At 43.8% G+C, this 17,897-nt stretch overlaps 3 protein-coding genes across 4 annotated transcripts; 1 reads left to right on the forward strand and 2 right to left on the reverse strand.

Annotated features, from left to right (window-relative positions):
- Positions 1–22: 22 nt before the first annotated feature.
- LOC136552484 (large ribosomal subunit protein bL28m-like) lies at positions 23–4,237 on the reverse strand. 2 transcript variants are annotated; one of them, XM_066544056.1, is made up of 3 exons: positions 3,914–4,236; positions 1,396–1,856; positions 23–348 (listed from the first exon to the last, which is right to left on the reverse strand). In XM_066544056.1, the coding sequence occupies exons 1-2, from the start codon at positions 4,111–4,113 to the stop codon at positions 1,424–1,426; spliced, it is 633 nt and encodes a 210-aa protein (XP_066400153.1). In that variant the 5' UTR covers positions 4,114–4,236; the 3' UTR covers positions 23–348; positions 1,396–1,423. The 2 variants fall into 2 exon arrangements, with proteins under 2 accessions (XP_066400153.1, XP_066400154.1); XM_066544057.1 differs by lacking the exon at positions 23–348 and adding an exon at positions 428–926 and having other exon boundaries at positions 3,914–4,237.
- A 5,291-nt stretch (positions 4,238–9,528) lies between these two features.
- LOC136550256 (probable histone H2A.2) lies at positions 9,529–10,561 on the forward strand. The gene is made up of 2 exons (XM_066541760.1): positions 9,529–9,840; positions 10,096–10,561. The coding sequence occupies exons 1-2, from the start codon at positions 9,652–9,654 to the stop codon at positions 10,312–10,314; spliced, it is 408 nt and encodes a 135-aa protein (XP_066397857.1). The 5' UTR covers positions 9,529–9,651; the 3' UTR covers positions 10,315–10,561.
- A 141-nt stretch (positions 10,562–10,702) lies between these two features.
- On the reverse strand, positions 10,703–17,366 carry LOC136550249 (formin-like protein 11). The gene is given in 8 exon segments (XM_066541748.1): positions 10,703–12,737; positions 12,984–13,219; positions 13,609–13,808; positions 13,894–14,255; positions 14,258–14,583; positions 14,837–14,903; positions 14,905–15,480; positions 16,567–17,366. Coding segments are annotated over 8 exon segments (2,730 nt in total). The 5' UTR covers positions 16,693–17,366; the 3' UTR covers positions 10,703–11,900.
- Positions 17,367–17,897: the final 531 nt, after the last annotated feature.

A 17,897-nucleotide genomic window follows, 5' to 3' on the forward strand; every position in this document is an offset into this window, starting at 1 on the left:
AATGAGCTAGGATGTCAGGCCTCTAGCCAATTTAGCATTGATGGTGCATTCATGTCAAGCATTATTATTTCTGACAATTCAGTTAAGCTGCAGAAAATAGATAGATTCTACAAGACAAACTATCTCTTGGGTTTTCAATAATTGTACAAAATTTCCACCACATAACAAGTGCTTACAACAGCAAGATGTATTGATATAGAAATAGAACATACGCTGGCTTAACATACACTGCTGCTCTCGAAAATGGGGGTATAGTTAGTGCACAAGGAACTTTCCCCAGTTTATATCAAGTAGTAAGCCTTCCGTTATTTGCCCAGGGACATCCAATGATTTGCTGCCTCCTTTGATCTGCAAGAAAACCAAGTCACCTACATTCAACTTCGTGCTAAAAAGGGATTACCACAAGCATATAGGATGCCTGAACTCTTATATATATATATATATATATATATATATATAGATAGATAGATAGATAGATAACTGGACCTACGAGGGTATGACCACCCCCAAGCATTGCATTAAGAAGAAGACCTTCTCACGCAGGCCCAGAAAACCCCCGAACCCCTGCCCCACCCTTACACAGCGGCACCGTCGCCCTGTGAGAACGGGCCGGCCCTTAGACCTGTGCTTTGGCGTGGGACAGACGAGTGGATTTTTTTAACCCCAGCCTGAAATTCGCTCCCACGGGGAGTCGAAACCAGGACATGAGGAGTGCCGCCGGGACGCTCTAACCAGTCGGACTAGAGGCCCTTTGGCATATATATAGATAACTACAACCAGGCCTGCAGCAAAAGAGCAAAACTAAAATCAGAGTGAATAGTAATCAGCAGAAATAGTCATTGTGAAGACGCATTATTTACTATCACAGAAGAAAGGCTTCAAATATCAAGGGGCAAAACAGCTGCAGTAGTGAAGGAACATCCTATCTGGATCAACAAGGAAAGTGAACACAGTATAAATCAAATGGACTTAACTTCGTAATTATGATTAGTCTTCCAAGAAAATACATATGATTAAAATGCACCAGGAGTCCCTAAACCTGTTTAGGGGTGTCAACTAGGTCACTAAAGTATTAATTTGCATATCTGGGCACCTAAACTTGCTAAGGGCTTCATTCGAGATCACATCTCTAGTTAGTGTTGATCAGCCTACTTGGCATCCAAACATCTCCCTCTCCATGTTAGCATGCCACACGAGCAAGTATATGCTGATTAATGATATTTGGACATTGAGTGACATAAATAACAAGTTTAGGGAACCATATCTGGTAACATGGACCTATGTTACACCCCCAAACAAGTTTGACAATCATTGCTGCACTTTACTCAATCCATATCTTAGGTACTGAACAAGTGATGATAATTTCAGAGAAAAAAGGTCCAGAATCATATTTACCTTTCAAGAAAGGCACATAGGTTTAGGCTCAGACTTTAGCAGCAGCATCAGATACCTCTTCCTTTGTATCTGTGGCTTCACTCGTTTGGTCATCACCAGCACTAATTGCTTCTAGCTGCCTTTGCTTTGCCAAAGCTCGTCTTGCTTCCCTACGAAAGTCCCTCTTGGCAGCACGAACCTCGTCAAAGCCCTCTTTAATCTTAGCCTCTTCCTCAGGAGGGAAGAAGCCTACTTCCATTTCGGCCAAATCTGAATACATCTTTTCAATCTTTGCTTTCCACACTATCCCCATCTCAGTATCCATTTTATTGTAAGGTGTCTTCAGGAGGTATTCATCTATCCCACCAGCTTTGTCAATGCACCGAAGTGCATGTGTGGTAACCTTGACTCTAATGTGCCGGTCATGAATATAGCTGAAAAGACGCTTCTCCTGAACATTTGGCTTCCATGATCGCCTTGATCTAAATAAGCAAAAGATAATCCAATAAGATGATTATAAAAACAATATCATAGCCTCAGATTTGCAAGGTATAAATAAATTCCGTCACTACCAAGAAATTCTTAGTGAATGTTATTGTCGTGGAAATTCAACTAAAAAGGAATCATTTTAATGTCATACTGCAGAAGTTCATATTCCAGCCTAAGATTTAAGAATCTGCCACTTTAAATAGATAAGGCAACAATGCAGGTCTTAACATTATCTCTATTAAGAGATGGAAGTGTAGAGGCCAGAATAATCCCCAGATATATCTAGTGTAGAATGGGCCCACAGACCCAAACCTATGTGCTTCAGTGATTGGGTCAATCAACCAGCTGAGTATGGATACTGATTTAATATATCCTATCAAGACATATTCCTCCGAAAAACTATTGAATTACATGTGGAGACAAAAGGCAACAGATACAAATGGGACATATTATTTATTTATTTATACGTGATGAAAAGCAGATGAAAAATAATGTTGCACTGGATGTTTGGGTGTGTTGTAACTCTCTTCTTTAATGCAATGAATGTTGCACCGGATGTGTTAAGACTGATGGCAAGATCATGTCATCGTGAGATAATGAGTTGCAAGGTTATGGGATTATTATTCTCAAGATGGCTGATGGTTTTAACTTAATTGGAGGAATCTATGAAATATAATCAAGTCGTGTGGTGTGGCATTAGGGCATGTTTGGTCCCTGGGCAATCCCCTTGCCACGCCTCACTAAGCAAGGATCACTGTTTGGTACCAAGCGTGAGACTCACTTTGCCTGGCAACCTCACCCAGCCGGGCAAGGAAATCCTTGCCCGTGCAGAAGAGCCAAATCCGCTCTCCTGCACAAGCAAGGTTGTGCCACGCATCATATGCTCTCTCGCAGCGGTGGAGCTCAGCCTGAGCTTGAAATACCAAAACAACAAAATTGAACTGTTACACAAAAGGAAGCAAAAAACGATGCCATGTGGCCTAGATTGAAACACAAATCAATGATCAAGTGGACAAATTGTAGAGATTGGAGAAGATCGCTGCCCTGCTAACATTATCGGGAATCAGAGTCTTCAGAGGGATGCGCAAGAGCCAGTGAAGCACATGGGAAAGTTGAGGCGGCGCGGATAACGGAGGCACGCCGGTGTCATGCTGCTGGCCATGCTTGTCGTCATTCCCGTGCTCACGTAACCATGGTCAGGTTTTGGTGCTGCATTTCATTTGGGATTTGATTTGGTGGGAGGTTGAAGAAACGGGAAAGAGGAGAAAGGGGGGTGAACAAGGTTAGGAACCAAACATGACAACGTTTTTTGCCACACCTTGCTCAGCTAGGTTGGGCAAAGGTTGCCTACAGTCTGCCTAGCCTACACTAGCAAAAGATCCAAACACGCCCTAAACGGCAGGAAAAAACATGCTGGCACAGTGCCACCTCATTCACCCTTTCAAGAATTTACACTAACAGAAGGGAGTACAAAGTAGGCCCATTTTCTCTTGTGAAACAAGCTTGGAATTGTAGCTCCCTATGTTAACATCAATGGCAACGACTAGCAATTTTGTTGCATTGGACAGACCAGAAATTATGTTGGTTTGGACATTCGAATCATCAAGAATATATGATCCAAACTACCAATGACAAATGTTCCCAAAAGTGCCTGAATCGCTATCAATTCTTCCATTTCTCCAGGAAGTAATAAGGAAATTGTTTTGGCCAGACAAGTAAAACTTCCAAAAATGGTAGGACAGATGGGAGGGGGAAATGCATCCCTGCTCTCCCAGATAGTGGTCACCTTCTATGAAATTTGAGCATTTATCTTGAAGGACCAATTCTTTCGGTTATTTGCTCCAGCCTCGCATCCAGATCGATGCATCCTAAGTTTCCCAAAACACTGAAACCGGAGTCTTCACCATCCAACCCGCTAACTCTAAACGCAAATCACAAAATCTGAACCATTGTTTCGGAAACCGAGCATCTTAATTTCTCCAGACAGCGTCTGGATCAGGACAAGGGGGCAATGGATTACGGAAGTGACGAGGAGAGATGGCTGGCTCACTTATTGCCGCCGTCCTCGGAGACCTTGTTCCCGAACCGGATGTGTCTCCCGGCGAAGATGCCGCGCTTGGCCCGCCCCATGACGACATTGCTGTCGGGCAGCATGTCCTTCACCGACTTCATCAGCTCCGCCGGCAGCTTCCCCTCGACGCCGACGCGCCGCACCACCTTCTTGTACATCTCCCGCGCCCGGAACGACATCTTCCCCTTCTCTAGTCCTCAGCTCACCCTCTTGCTACGACGGCGGCGCCGGCGGGCGGTTGCCTCGCGAGGTTTTGGTGCCTAGGGCGGCAGGGGGCGATGGAGTGCTGGACGAGGGACGGAGAGAGAAGATTCCACTCGGCTGGCCGGTATTGGGCTTTGGGCCGTTTGTATCAGTGTTGGCTGGGCCACGGATGTAAAGAAAAATGGTGAATGGGGCCTAATAAGTTCCCGGCTATATGAAAATTGTTTTTAAAAATGTCCAAGAGAAACAAACTGAGATAATGCCCAGGAGAATTTGGTGATATAAAAAGACATAAACCAATTATTTCCAACCTACACAGAATAATATTTTACCTCGAATATCCATAAAACGATCATTACTTTATCAGGTTCGATAAAAAAAGAAGAAGAGAGAGTAGTATTCAAGTAACCGAAGGAAAATCAGAAAGGATCATGATATGCCTTACAAAGAGAAATCGATATGGTGCCTTTTTTGTCCATCACGAGGGAGAGGGTTACGTTCCATATCTGTAGCCAAATTTAGCTATTTTAACAAATAAGTGGGGTGAGCCTAATAAACACTATGGACCTATTTGGATCATGATTAGATTATTATACTCTGGTTTATGCATAGGATTACCATAATCAAGATCATGGATTATAGTAATCAGTGTATTTGGGTCCCTCTGGATTACGGTGATTGATTATGGTTGGTTGAAATGAGAAATTTACATCTTATCCTTTAGTTTGGCAAGTTGGAGAATTGGTTGGAAGCAAGTTAAACTTTTGGCACTCATATTCCCCTATAACATGGTCTCTCTTGGATCATGGGATTATGGTAATCAAGGGTTTTAATTCTAAAAATCCTTTATATAATCAATATTTTTTATCAAAATTAATTATATAATCTGATTATAATCACATGGTATAAAACAGGGCTTAAGTCCACAATGTGTCGGCAAATGCAAAGGTTGGACCACTTCCGATAAAAGGGTAAATTGAAGCAATGGTAATAACAAAATAAATTTCCCTCCAACCAACTTAGCCGTCAGTCGATCCACTTTAGACAAGTGTCGGTAAATGCACTAACCTTGGTTTCAAAATGGAAGTTGTTTTTGTTTTGTCCCGGACTAAACCATTTTAATTTTGACCTACTTTATTTAAAGAAAAAACACAAGCACTTACAAAATCAAATTGGTTTCACTAAATCCACATAAAACATGGTATTCATTTGTTACTGTAAATATCAATGTGTTTTTTTTACATAAAAAGCATGCCATATATGTTCAAGTTTGGGACAAAAACAAAGAAGGCTTATATAGGTCCAAACATAATCCTTGTGACCCTGTGCGAGCATGTAAGGATATTAAAGCATTTAAAATTTGTTTAGATTATAAGGTATTCTAGGTGAATTAACTCTCTCAAGCCATCAATCATATGTGTACCTACCATTTGTGTCTATCATCCGACTCAAAATACGGTGAGAACAAGATCTATCTTCAGTGAAAGGAGGGACATATGTCATTTGTTTTATCCTATAGCCTGTCCTAAAATTGGTAGGATGGGATGGAGCACGAGAAAGGGCATCGCGTCAATGTGTCAATGCGTGGTGAATTGTGAGCCCAGGTGACATGTGTTAGCAATATGTGTAGCATGCGGCACGTGTGCAGCTGTCTCCACCTGTGTGTAACACCAAGTGGTTTTACACTGTTTGTATGAGGACCGTATGAAAATCAGGTGGAGGCCTTGTTTATTTCCAAAAAGTTTTCTCAAAAAGTGCTATAGTAGTCATTACATCGAATCTTGTGATACGTACATGGAGCATTAAATGTAGACGAAAAAAAACTAATTGCACAGTTTGATTAAAAATCGTAAGACGGACGTTTTGAGCCTAATTAGCCCATGATTAAATACTAATTGCTAAATAAAAACGAAAGTGCTACAATAATTAATTCCTAAATTTCACCCAACTAAACAAGGCCGAAATATGAATTAAGCACCTGTGATCGGCAAAAGTTTGAGAGTACTGCTTATGGCACCCGGTGGTAGTTTTCTGCACTGCTCGTGACACGGAATGTGTAAAGAAAAAACCAACAGCCTTTTTTATTGACGGGTTCATATCGTTACTTGTTCGTAAAGAAATACTACTGACTAATTTATATCAAAGAAAAATACTATTCTAATTAAAAATTTACGATCAATTACGATAAGCCACACCCAAACCAACGAACCCAGAACACACAGCGGAGCGGAGGGATAAATAAAGAACACCAAAAGCATTAAAGCAGAGACCGGACACGGGAGGCATCTCTCTCAAGTCACAACAGTTCATTTCAGTCTCAGCACTGTCACACTGCGCCTCTGTTATCACTTCTCGGCATCCCAAGGCACAGCACAGGGCCGGAGAAGCTAACTAATTTATCAGCTAAATTTTTCTCTCATAACAAAACAGTTTCAGTCAATTTATCAGTCGACTCGGTGGTCATCTGCCTCCTGGTCGACGTCGCCGCCGGCGTGCTCGGAGTCCATGCTTGCGATGAGCGCCACATATTCTTGCATGCATCCTCCACTCCAACACGCGGAAAGGAAATAAAGGGGAACCTTGCTCTTCAAACAAATAACGCTCGATTTTTGCTTTACTGACAAGCGATTCCTGTCGTGCCTCTTGTGTTGAGCAGGATGGTCCTCGTCGTCGCGCTCGCGCTGCTGGTCCGCGGCACCGGTTCCTCTCCATCGGCGGCGTCCTCTGCTTCGTGCACGCGCTCTTCTGCGCCGTCTACTACGCCTCCGCTACGCACGCGTAGTTCGTTTCTTACCCCTCCATGAGTGTATCGTGCGTGCTCTTGATGATGCTTGCACACAAGACATATACGCCTGTATTGCGCAACTAATCCACATATCTTCCCCACCGTGGGATCAGATGGGCATGGGATGTAATTTTGCTCGTTTCTCGAACGATCATGCATGGTTGGTACTTGGTCGCTCGTCATTGCAGGCATGCAGTGTGCAGTATGTATAACATCTCGCCATCGTGTTCGCGAACTGGTATGCTCGCCGTACGTGTCAGTGAGATCTTTCAGGAACTCGATAGCACGATGCTTCCACTGCTCCACAATGGTCTGGACCAGCACGATCAAAGAGTGGGTCGAGTTGACACAACATTCACGAAAAGTTCAGGTAGCTCCGTGTGACTTTTCCGTCCGGGATCGCCATAGGTATAGGATGGAGGCGGCCAAACGGGAGGTATAGGATGCACCACTGTCTAACCGTGTGTGGAGGAGAAAGGAGGTAGGTGTTGATGCCTTGATGGTGGTGTAGGAAACAAGCACCCGCTGGCATGATAATTACCACTGGTGAAGGGGCGGGAGAAGAGGGAGCTAGGGGACACCGAGAGGGGAGCAGTGGTGAAGATAGGTGACAGCTACGGCGTTGGGAGATCCTAATGATATGGAACATGTCGGCGAGTGAATAACATATGGACTAGGACTCCTTGGAAGACAACGTAAGTGAAACAATTATGATTTGTGGATGTTATCATTTAAGTCATGCATTTTTCCTTTGACTGCCTAGTTTGGGGCTAATGAGGATATGTACACATGCAGGTGAAGTAATTGCCGACATGGTGCACTGGGAGCAGATCCTAATGATGTGCAATAGGTCTACTTCTAATAATTTGTTTATGGTATTACTAAGAAAATCTTCAACCAATCTCTGTGTTTCCTTAACCTTTTTTTTAATATGATAACTGGATGGATAAGTCATGATGCACATTGACACACTTAAACCATCTGCAACTCTTTTTAGCATTAATACCAGTGAAAATTGATGTCATAGTTGTCATAAGCTAACTTAAGTTTGTTGTTGCTGTAATGTGAAGGTACCTATCTGTGGACATAAATACCTAGCAAAATTGTGTTAAGCTTTGTGCAGGACAATTCGAACCCAAGAACGGCCCCTTAGTCCCAATAGCTTCCTTTGTCACCAAACTGCTCATATCTGTTCCACCTAATCAAGAGACCAGAGTCCACCTAGATAAGTTCCTTCTACTATTTGGCATGTACAGAAAATGAGGACATGTTTGAATTCTTAGTTTTTACGTTAGTCATCAAGAAATTGAAGGGAAATATGCAGCTTATTTGATTTGTCTATAAGAATACATGCAGAATTTGAGTAGTAAAGACTAGTCAATACAAATTGTTGTATTTATGAATAAATGGATGGCCAGTGACTCAGTTGGTTTGAAATTGGCCGCCATTGTTATGTCCAGCTGAGTTCTTCGTTCTAATGTGCATAGAGCAAGTGGGAGTGAGTGACTGATGATGACAAATGTTAGTTATTTCTATCTAACAACAATTGATGCACACATATGCAGGAATGCATGCAAACAGCTAAAACACGACGGTTGTTGATCCATCCGTAACATGGAGTTTTTTTTGACCTCAAGGTCGCTCATCCATCTGTAAGCTATTGTTGAGTCGAATTTGATCTCTTTTTACACATTCTGGTGGCCAATATATCAGAGTTCTTATAGCTATTGTTGTGTCGAATTTGTACACGAGTTATCGTCTTGCTTGGAGCGAATAGGGGGGAGCTCAGTCAGCTCTGAAACGCCAAGGCATAAACTGCCTGAGAGGCTCATAAGCTGATTTGATGCCATTGGTTGCAGACTTAACACGGGCTTTGGTTTAGCTAAATTGGTTATTTGTGTTCATGTATCTGATGGGTTTGGGTGAAATTATGCCCAGCAGCAGTATGATCCATGGTTAGGAAATTTCTTTAATTCAGCATGTATTGACTGGTGTTGTAAACTGTTTCATTGATACGTAGCACAATCAGCCAGCAACTGGTGGTGTTTGAATTTAAACTCGAATTACATTTAATGCTAGTGTGGGGTCATTTTTTTTTAATTGGATTGGTTGCTGATTCAGTTGGCTGATACTGCTGCTGTTGGCTGGTGTTCGCACCGTTCCAGGTTCAGCACCAGCCAAAAAATAACAGCCAGCCGAACGGGGCAGATCTATGCATTACGGGAAAAGATCTTACTGCATCGATAATATGTAGAAGGGAACTGCTAATGGTTACCGCAGAAGTTATAATTTGTTTTCCAAAAATTTGTAAACCAGAAAAACAAATACCACACCTACCACGTATTGTAGCACATCATAGCGCGGGATCAGGACAGTTGCAGCTTGCCTCGTGTCCCACTCCACGGCGTGACTCCTGTCGGCCTACCGTGAGCCGACAGGCCAGCGACGGTGACCGCACGGCACTCTTTCTCCAACTCCCATCGGACGGACGGTCAGGATCGATCCCCCAACGCAACCCCCACCCAGCCACGTCACCGATCCGCGCCCTCCCGCCCCATTGGCTACCCGCACCTATATAAGACAACCACCCACCGCTTGCCGTCCTTGCTCCCACCGCCGCTCCCTCCGCGCTTTCGCTTTTTCCCGTCCTCCCAAGCCTTCGCTTCGCTTCTCGCTGTGGGCGGATTCCCTCTGCTCCTTCCTCGTCGATCCACTAACGAGGGAAGCCATGGCCGGGAGAGGTAAGGCGATCGGCTCGGGCGCCGCTAAGAAGGCCATGTCCAGGAGCTCCAAGGCCGGGCTACAGTTCCCCGTGGGAAGGATCGCCAGGTTCCTCAAGGCCGGCAAGTACGCCGAGAGGGTCGGCGCCGGCGCCCCCGTCTACCTCGCTGCCGTGCTCGAGTATCTCGCTGCTGAGGTAAAGAAGAGTTCCAATTTTGCGGCTATAGTCTTCGATTTGGTTTTGAGCACTGGAAAATTTGGGTCCTGGGGTTTCCCTCTTTTTAATATATATACATAAATTGGGGTTAATTGCCGAAATTACCTGGATTTGAAGTACAATAATTGGGGGATTTCGGCTGACGATTCAAATTTGGGCGGTCTATTTGCTAGTATCAGTGGAACCAGTGAGAATTTTGACTAATCGTTGGGGGTTCTCTCTCTGTTCGTGCAGGTTCTCGAGCTTGCCGGGAATGCGGCTCGTGACAACAAGAAGACCCGCATCGTGCCGCGCCACATCCAGCTCGCCGTCCGCAACGACGAGGAGCTCTCCCGCCTGCTGGGCACGGTGACCATCGCTAGCGGTGGTGTCATGCCTAACATCCATAACTTGCTGCTCCCCAAGAAGTCCGGCGGCGGCAGCGCCAAGGCCGCGGCTGGGGATGAGGACTAGATCCCTGACCACGCCTTTCTTCCGGTGGTGGCACCTCCTGTGGATGCTGCCGTATCTACTTGTGCTTGTGAAGTAGTACGTTCTAGACTCGCCTTAGGTGTTGCGTTGCAGTTGGGGGATGTGTGTTCCAGTGTAACACTGCGAAACTAGGTTACTCTTGTGCTTGCTAAGGATTAGTTCTGTATTTGTTGCTATAAACGGTGCATCCTTTGGATGGCTGGTTGATCAAACCTGGTATTCCAATTTACATTTCGTGTTTGGATCGATTCAAAATTTTAGTCTGTCCAGCTGAAATTCTGAAATGTTATGCTGTGCAGTTTTGAATTTATTTCTGAGATTGGCATAGAATCAATCGAAGAATATGGTGTCCTCTGTTATGGGGATTTGAGGTCTCAGCAAGTGGTGATTGCTGTGCATATGAATGTGCGAGCATTCAGTCATTGCCAATATCAGACGTGAAACATTGCCTATCTCAGACGTGAATTTCAGGACTGCAGCAAAGATTTCAGTAATCTGAGTATAGTGCTTTGACATGAAAATGAAGACTGATTTGAAAGGAAGCTGTTAGATTGTTGGTTGCATTCTTTAAGTTCTAAAGTTTCAGTGGATCTAGTGCAGGTTTCATGATGCGCAATAGTTTTATACGGGCAGTTCTGAATTTTTGCTCGAGATTTCAATTACCTCGAGAATTTGAAACAGTGCTATGCCGGGAGACATTTTGATATTTGACATCCAATTTGCGAAGAACACTTGGTTATGGTTATGGCCTGAGCTAACATGGGCATATTTGCACTCCTCTAGTCTCGTAGATGGATAAAGCCAACAACAAACTACTCTGAAGTTTTTCACCAAGAGAAGGCTCTCAAGTTCCGTATTTCCCATGAGAACAAGGCTAATAAGAGGATTATCACAGTTCGTTTTTCACCAAGAGAAGGCTCTCAAGTTCCCTATTTCTGCTGAGAACAAGGCTAATAAGAGGATTATCACAGTTCTTGGCTTGAGTTAGCCGAGGACCATTCAGCTGCAGCAACAGCATAAATGATGGACCAAACTTCTTGTTACACTCTGTGTCGGTCTGTTTGGAAGGGTATTGTGAAATCACAAACAAAGCCATCGGATTCACAAGTCTGCGCTGCATTTCTCTGTGTTTGGTACATGTGTACAGTGAACAGAAGAACAGTATTAGTCAGACTACCTCCTGCATTTACACCGGCTCTAAACTAGAGTCAGTTTTCTTCCGTTTCCTCTCAATTGCCCATTTTCCTCCAGTCACACCTTTCAGATAGATGCTGTCTCGACCATGAGCATCCTTCTTGCTCGATGGGATAGAGTGCCAAACAACCCCCTTGGCCAAGAATGCCAGATCAGGTTTGATGATTTGCCGCAACCAACACAACAGTGTAAAGTCAAGCCAGGTGCCCAGGTTTCCCAATTTGATTGTCGATTAGTGAATGGCCAAAATAGCGTTGATTTATCATTCCCCCATCATTTTTCATTTATTTTGTATCACCACACTATTGTTTGGAAAGGGTCAATTCAGTGCACTTCGAAGGGGAAGACAACGGGTTCCTTGATTTGATATACAGTTAATCATCTTCATCAGAGCTTGAGCTTGAACTATATGCCCTTTGGTCTTGAATTGCTGGGAATAGGTGGCGCCTGGGATCATTGAAAGATGCTTGGGATGGCTGAGGGGTCTTTGTTTTCTTTGGAGCCACTTTTGATGTTTCTTTCACCTCTTTGCAAACCTTGTCCAGCATTGCAAGGAAATCTCGAACTACCACAAATAACCGCAGGCCCTCGTCCTTCCCTGTACTCCCATGGAAATAATCAACAGTGCCCCGGACCAAGGACCGTATTTTTTTCTCTTCCTCTAGCAACAAAGCAACATCCGTCTGAGACTGCTCTGCGAAATGCTTCAGCTTGTGGTGAAACCCACTGTCTTCATCCAGACTTTTCATGCTCGTGTTAAGGAATTCATTGGTTTTGACAAGCTTGTGGCCAAGGCTTGCTACTGACATTGTCAATTGATCTGCATCCAGGATTGCTGCCTTCCTGACATTTTGTAGCTCATCACCTAAATTGGATACAACTTTCAGCCCAAGTTGTTTGTAATCATCTTCAGTTTGCATATTATTACCGTCAGTATCATTGGCATCCACACTGGATACACTGCAATCCTGCTTTTTTGCAGCCCTTGTAGCACGGATACCTTCAGAACGAATGATTTCTTGAACTACAAAATGTAAAAGTGTTGTCTTCCCATCAGTTCCTTTGACATCAGATAGCTTAAGGAGCGTGTCAAGTTTAAAAGCCTGAGCTCCTCCACGGAATGTGCCGACATTCATCCGGTTTCCTGTTTTAAGGACCGCTTCAAGCAGCTTCAAGAAAAGTCGGCTGTTTTTAAGCTCTTGGCAAGCCACCTGATCAGGAAATGCCAAGAAAGCACCGATAAGAACATTGATCAATACAAACAGTAGAGTTTGGAAGGAGCTTATGCAAGTTGTCTCAACTACATATTAGCTACAGGAAAAAAATTCAATATCCACTCCTACAGGTGTGCACAAATAGTGAGCAAAAGAATCAGTCTAAGAAAACAAAAATAAAATTAATACATCAGTGTCATATATAATGTATAAATTGAGAGGTTACAATGAATGTGTTATTACCTCTAAAGTAGCAAAAGAATGTTTCACATTTGAAGCTTCCTCTGGTAGATTGGACATGAAAAGTAATGCATCCAGGCGTTGGAAAATATATGGAATATCAATAATTGCTTTTAGGAATTGTTCTGCAGGACCAAGCTGAGACAGTTCCCCAGTGTACAGTCGGAGCCTAAGCTCCTCATCATTGCTTGGGGTCCACTTTAGTAGGGTGTCTATCAAGTCCGGTGGAAGTTCATTTCCTACAAATTAGCAAGGGCAGTGGGTGAAATAAAATACAGCGACGGGAACAGTATATCTCAGAGGAACCATTTTGGTTGGTTGCATATGAAAAGATCAATGTTCGATATTTGGAAAAATGCGTTAACACCTTAGCTCAGAAAAAAAAGAGTAGTCTCTAATATTTATATTTAGGTTATGGAGGTGAGGTCAAATTAATATAGTCATGTAGCAACGTCACTATATCCAATATTACAAGAGAAGTTCTAAACCAGAAGATGGAGAAATTAAACATCATTGCAGCATAAGTGAATACTATTACTTAAAAAAAAAACTGTAGAGTTACAAGACTATATGCATTAAGAGACCTATGCATGTAAATGATCAGTAATGGCAGAAAACCTGATTTTACCTTCCTTAACTGCACTACATACTTCCTCTGGTGAAACACTCAGAGCCCTTAATGATATCGCAAGGTTCTGTGCCTTCTTAGGGTCAAGTATCCTCACAAATTGAGGAACATCCTTAGATAATAAATCTTTCTTGCCATCACCGCCTGTTTTGTCCACAGAGTTAAAACCAAAAAGGCTTTCCATCTTACCCTCATTAAACCTGCGAACCATTATAGGTAACTGGTGTGATCTTGCAACATTGAGCTAGCTGAGGTAAATAACTGTAAAGGCATCGATAAACTTACTGGAACGATCCAGACTTGAGGTGATCCCACACCATAGACTGATTAGCATTTGCTGTTACTTTATCCCAAAAGAAGGGCTTTAGCTTTGTTTTAGCTTCATGAGAATTTGCGCCATCGTCCACCTTATTGCCTGATTTCTTCATAAGCGGTGGTGGACGTGTTTTCGATGAACCAGGCATTGCTGGTGGTGGTGGGCCGGTAGATTTTGGTGGCGGTGGAGGTGCAGCTTTTGGCTGCGGTGCGTCTTTTGGTGGAGGTGCAGCTTTTGGAGCAGATGGTGATGAGGGTTCTGGGTGAAGAACTGGAGTAGGTTTTGAATGTGGTGCAGGTGCTTGAGGAGTTGATGAGAGAGGAGCCTTCAGAGAGGTGCAGGTGCTTGAGGAGTTGATGAGGGAGGAGCCTTCAGAGGTGCAGGTGCTTGTGGAGTTGATGAGGGAGGAGCCTTCGGAGGTGCAGGGGCTGGAGGTGGCATAGCTGGTGGAGCTGTTGGTCTTGATCCTGGGACAGAACCAGTAGAAGCAGCCATTGGTTCAGCCAAACTGTTGTAGACTGCTGGGGTAACCTCAGTTTTAGAGATTTCAGATGAGCTTAGTTTGACATTGCCATTTTGGCCAGCCTCTGACTTCAGCGGCAGTGCTCCCAGCTTGTTGATATCAATTGGGTTTCCTTGGGAAAACTTAAGAGAAGCAGCTACAAAATAAAGCATGTAAATCAATACTAGAAGACAATGGCACATTACTCCCTACACTTTTTACAAGGCTTTGACCAACAGTTACACCATCAATATTTCAATTATGTGATACAAAATTATAATTGTAAATATTTAGTACAAAACTAACAGCATCAATTTTGTGGTTGGCCAAAGGATTGTCCTAATGAAACGAAATGAGCATCATAATTGCAAACAGTACACTGGAGAAAGGTGGGTGGGTGTATTTCATACCAGACAAATTACTCAGGTTCAGAATCAGAGGCGGTTTATTATCCCTTACATCAGATGAAGAGGCCTGGTTTGCACTGGTAAACACAGCAGCATAAGCAGAGAAGAGCTAACAACGCTATAGCAGACACAGCCAAACCAATGACAGCAATGGTTGGCATGCCACTGTTATCTTCCTTTTTGGCCACTGTTTTTTCAGTTTGGGGCACCGTCTTTTCTTTGGGTGTTGTTTCTGACGGAGGATCTGGATTTTTGTCAGGTTTTGTTGAGAAAGGTTCCCCCAAAGAATGTGATGGATTTGATTTCACAGCTGCCGGTGGTGCAGGAGTTGCCGCTGCACCTGGAGATCCTTGAGCCACATCTCTTCTTAACATGGCAAAAAGCATTTTAATATAATCAATAGGCAAGTTTTTTGCACTCTCCTGAGCAGCAACGACAAGTGGATGCTTGCTCAAGCAGTTCAGCAAAGTGTTCTTAATTTCTGGAGACAGTGCTTTGCTGACATCTACAGTTTCAGGAGAGCTGTCCTTAGTATCTTTCCCAGAGAGCGTACAGAGAATGTCGAATACGTGGTTGTAATTGAAATGTTTTCTAACGTCTTCAAGAGATCCCCTGTCTAGCCCGCATGAGGTCCATATATGCTCCACCTGTATGTAAAGTAAAATGTCACTATGTCAGTATATGCAAACTATGCAGTACTAGATCTATTGATATAACAGGCAAGCCGTCCACAGAGTGACAGAAGTAGCACGAATTACCATAAAACACGACCCTTTAGAAACTAACAATATTTATACCTTTAAATTTCAGGTGGACAGTTTGTCCCGTTGTAAATTATTCCGTCCATTTTCATTTTACAAGGCGTATTAGGATTTGGGGAAGTCTTTCAAGGAATGCTTTCACCATTAATTTATCTTGGAATCATTCTCAATTACTACAAAACCATGTGAAATATGAATCTAAGGATGTATCTTTCGTGCACTAAACATACATTTATTTTTACTAATTGATGGTCAAAGTTTATAAAATGTATTTAAAAAAAGAAAACCTAATATGCCCTACATTATGAAATGGAGGGAACATTTATAAGTTAATCAAACATTAGTACAATAATTACTTATAATAATCACAATTTTGCTAAGAAACAACAGACACAAAATATATCTAGCATTATGAAACAAAAATACTGAAGCAGCATTCTGCTGAACCAATGCAGTGATGCACAATATTAGCACAGTAGCACAAAAAATAAATGGTACTGTTCTTTTTATTGAAACTTCATCTTATCGACAGTTAAAATCAAGGTGCTACAGGTGTCCAACGGCAATATGAAACAAGAATCAGCGAAATCATGGACAGGTTTGAAAATACCCATCAAACTTCAGCGATCTGATAGCTCCTCTTTCAGGCACCATGCATGCCCTAGATAAGGAAACTGCACGTATATATACTCTGTGACGAATTAATCCTAGGCTCATCTATATACTCCATAAAACGTAGGTTCCATTGAGCAGCCTTGACACCCTCTGCATTCCTACCAACAGGGTATCTGATGCATGCCTTGCTGTGAATTTTCATTTTGTAACAGAATTAAAGAACTACTTTGTGCACATCACTAACACGTGTCACCACTACCGTGCCAACACCTCCACCAAAAATACGCCACTGTAGTGAGTATAACTAAAATATAGGAACCTATAAAAGTTCAATAAAATAGAAAGAAATAACCTTACCAAATCGTCTACTTCTTTGACAAGGGGCGGTGTCAAGGCTGGCGGTGACAAGTTCTGTGCTGCAACGAGGAGCTGAACGGAGACGAGGCACAGGGCCAGGAGCCATGCGCTCCAACAGTGCCTCATCTTTTCTGCCTCCTACACTACCGTGACCATGTCAATGCAGCTGCCCTGGGAAATGCAACATCAATTCTTCTCCCCCCTCAGAAATTTCTCGGGATGGGATGGGACCACAATCCAGTGTTTTGCAACAGCCCCAGAATGCCACCTCCTTTGGGGAATGCATGCATGCAGAACGCGTGAAATTGGAGCAACAAGAGAGCTTGTGCAACGGACACCTAGAGATGCTCGGAGAAATGCGCGAGCTCAGGCGAGGAAGCTCAGAAGGAATCACAATCGTGGGGGAGTTTCGGGGGCGACCAAGGCAAAGATCGGCATGCAAAGCCGCAATGCGCCCGCGAAATCGAGCGAAGCCGGCAATGCAGAGCCCCCTTAGCTGCAATGCAGAGCCCCTAGCCTCGATTCCCAAATCCGTTAAGAAATTGAGCTGAACAAATTGGGGGAAACAAAAATGCAGATAATCCAAGCCCAGGAGACCGCGCCAACGTCCCCCTAACCAAAAACAAAAAAATTCTAGAAAAGTTGCAGCACCAAATCCGCGGCAAAACAAGGAATTTGGCGCGCGATCCGGCGCCACCGGGGACGTGGAGGCGATTTCTTTCGCTGCCTGCTCCCTCTTTTCTCGTGGCGTCTCTCCCCGAAACGGGGGGAGGAAGAATGGAAGAGGGAGAAGGTGGAGGACGGTGGAGGTCCCCTTGGAAAATGGGACGAACTTTTGCTACTTATATATTGAGGCTTTTACACGTACGTCGTTAAAAAAGTTTATAACTACACATGGAAGTCATTAAAAAAATGTGACTGCACATAGATGTCACTGCTCTAAATTTCTTTTGTCTTACACTGCTATTCCGTCCTTATTCTGTTTGTTTTTCGCCATTTGGTAGCCCTTAAAGGTAAGATCGACCAGTAAAATTGTCCATGTTGCCCTTGGACGGTGGCCGTCCATCCTCTGCCTGCCTGCTCCGCTTGCGCGGCGCGTCTGCTCTAGGGGAGATCCGCCAGAGATTGAGGAGAGGTACGGAGGCGTCGAGGCCGGGGAGCGGCGATAACGAGGGATGGACGGCCACGGCGGCGGGGCTGGGGGCCAGCAAGCTAACGCGGACGCTGTCCTCGCTGCTACGCTCGCCCACGGTGCCAACTGCTCCTCGTTTCCAGGCTGTGGTTGTCGAGGACCCGGAGCTCGACGACAAGAAGGCCTAGGCGCACCCCAA

The sequence above is a fragment of the Miscanthus floridulus genome, chromosome 4, assembly GCF_019320115.1.
Source record: "Miscanthus floridulus cultivar M001 chromosome 4, ASM1932011v1, whole genome shotgun sequence".
NCBI classification, from domain to species: Eukaryota; Viridiplantae; Streptophyta; class Magnoliopsida; order Poales; family Poaceae; genus Miscanthus; species Miscanthus floridulus.

Bases quoted from the DNA above. Each gene is read 5' to 3' on its own strand.
- LOC136552484 (XM_066544056.1), bottom strand. From the start codon at position 4,113: ATGTCGTTCCGGGCGCGGGAGATGTACAAGAAGGTGGTGCGGCGCGTC. The intron at 1,857-3,913 runs GTGAGCCAGCCA...TTGCTTATTTAG, and splicing joins TCCGAGGACGGCGGCAATAA to ATCAAGGCGATCATGGAAGC.
- LOC136550256 (XM_066541760.1), top strand. From the start codon at position 9,652: ATGGCCGGGAGAGGTAAGGCGATCGGCTCGGGCGCCGCTAAGAAGGCC. The intron at 9,841-10,095 runs GTAAAGAAGAGT...CTGTTCGTGCAG, and splicing joins TCGAGTATCTCGCTGCTGAG to GTTCTCGAGCTTGCCGGGAA.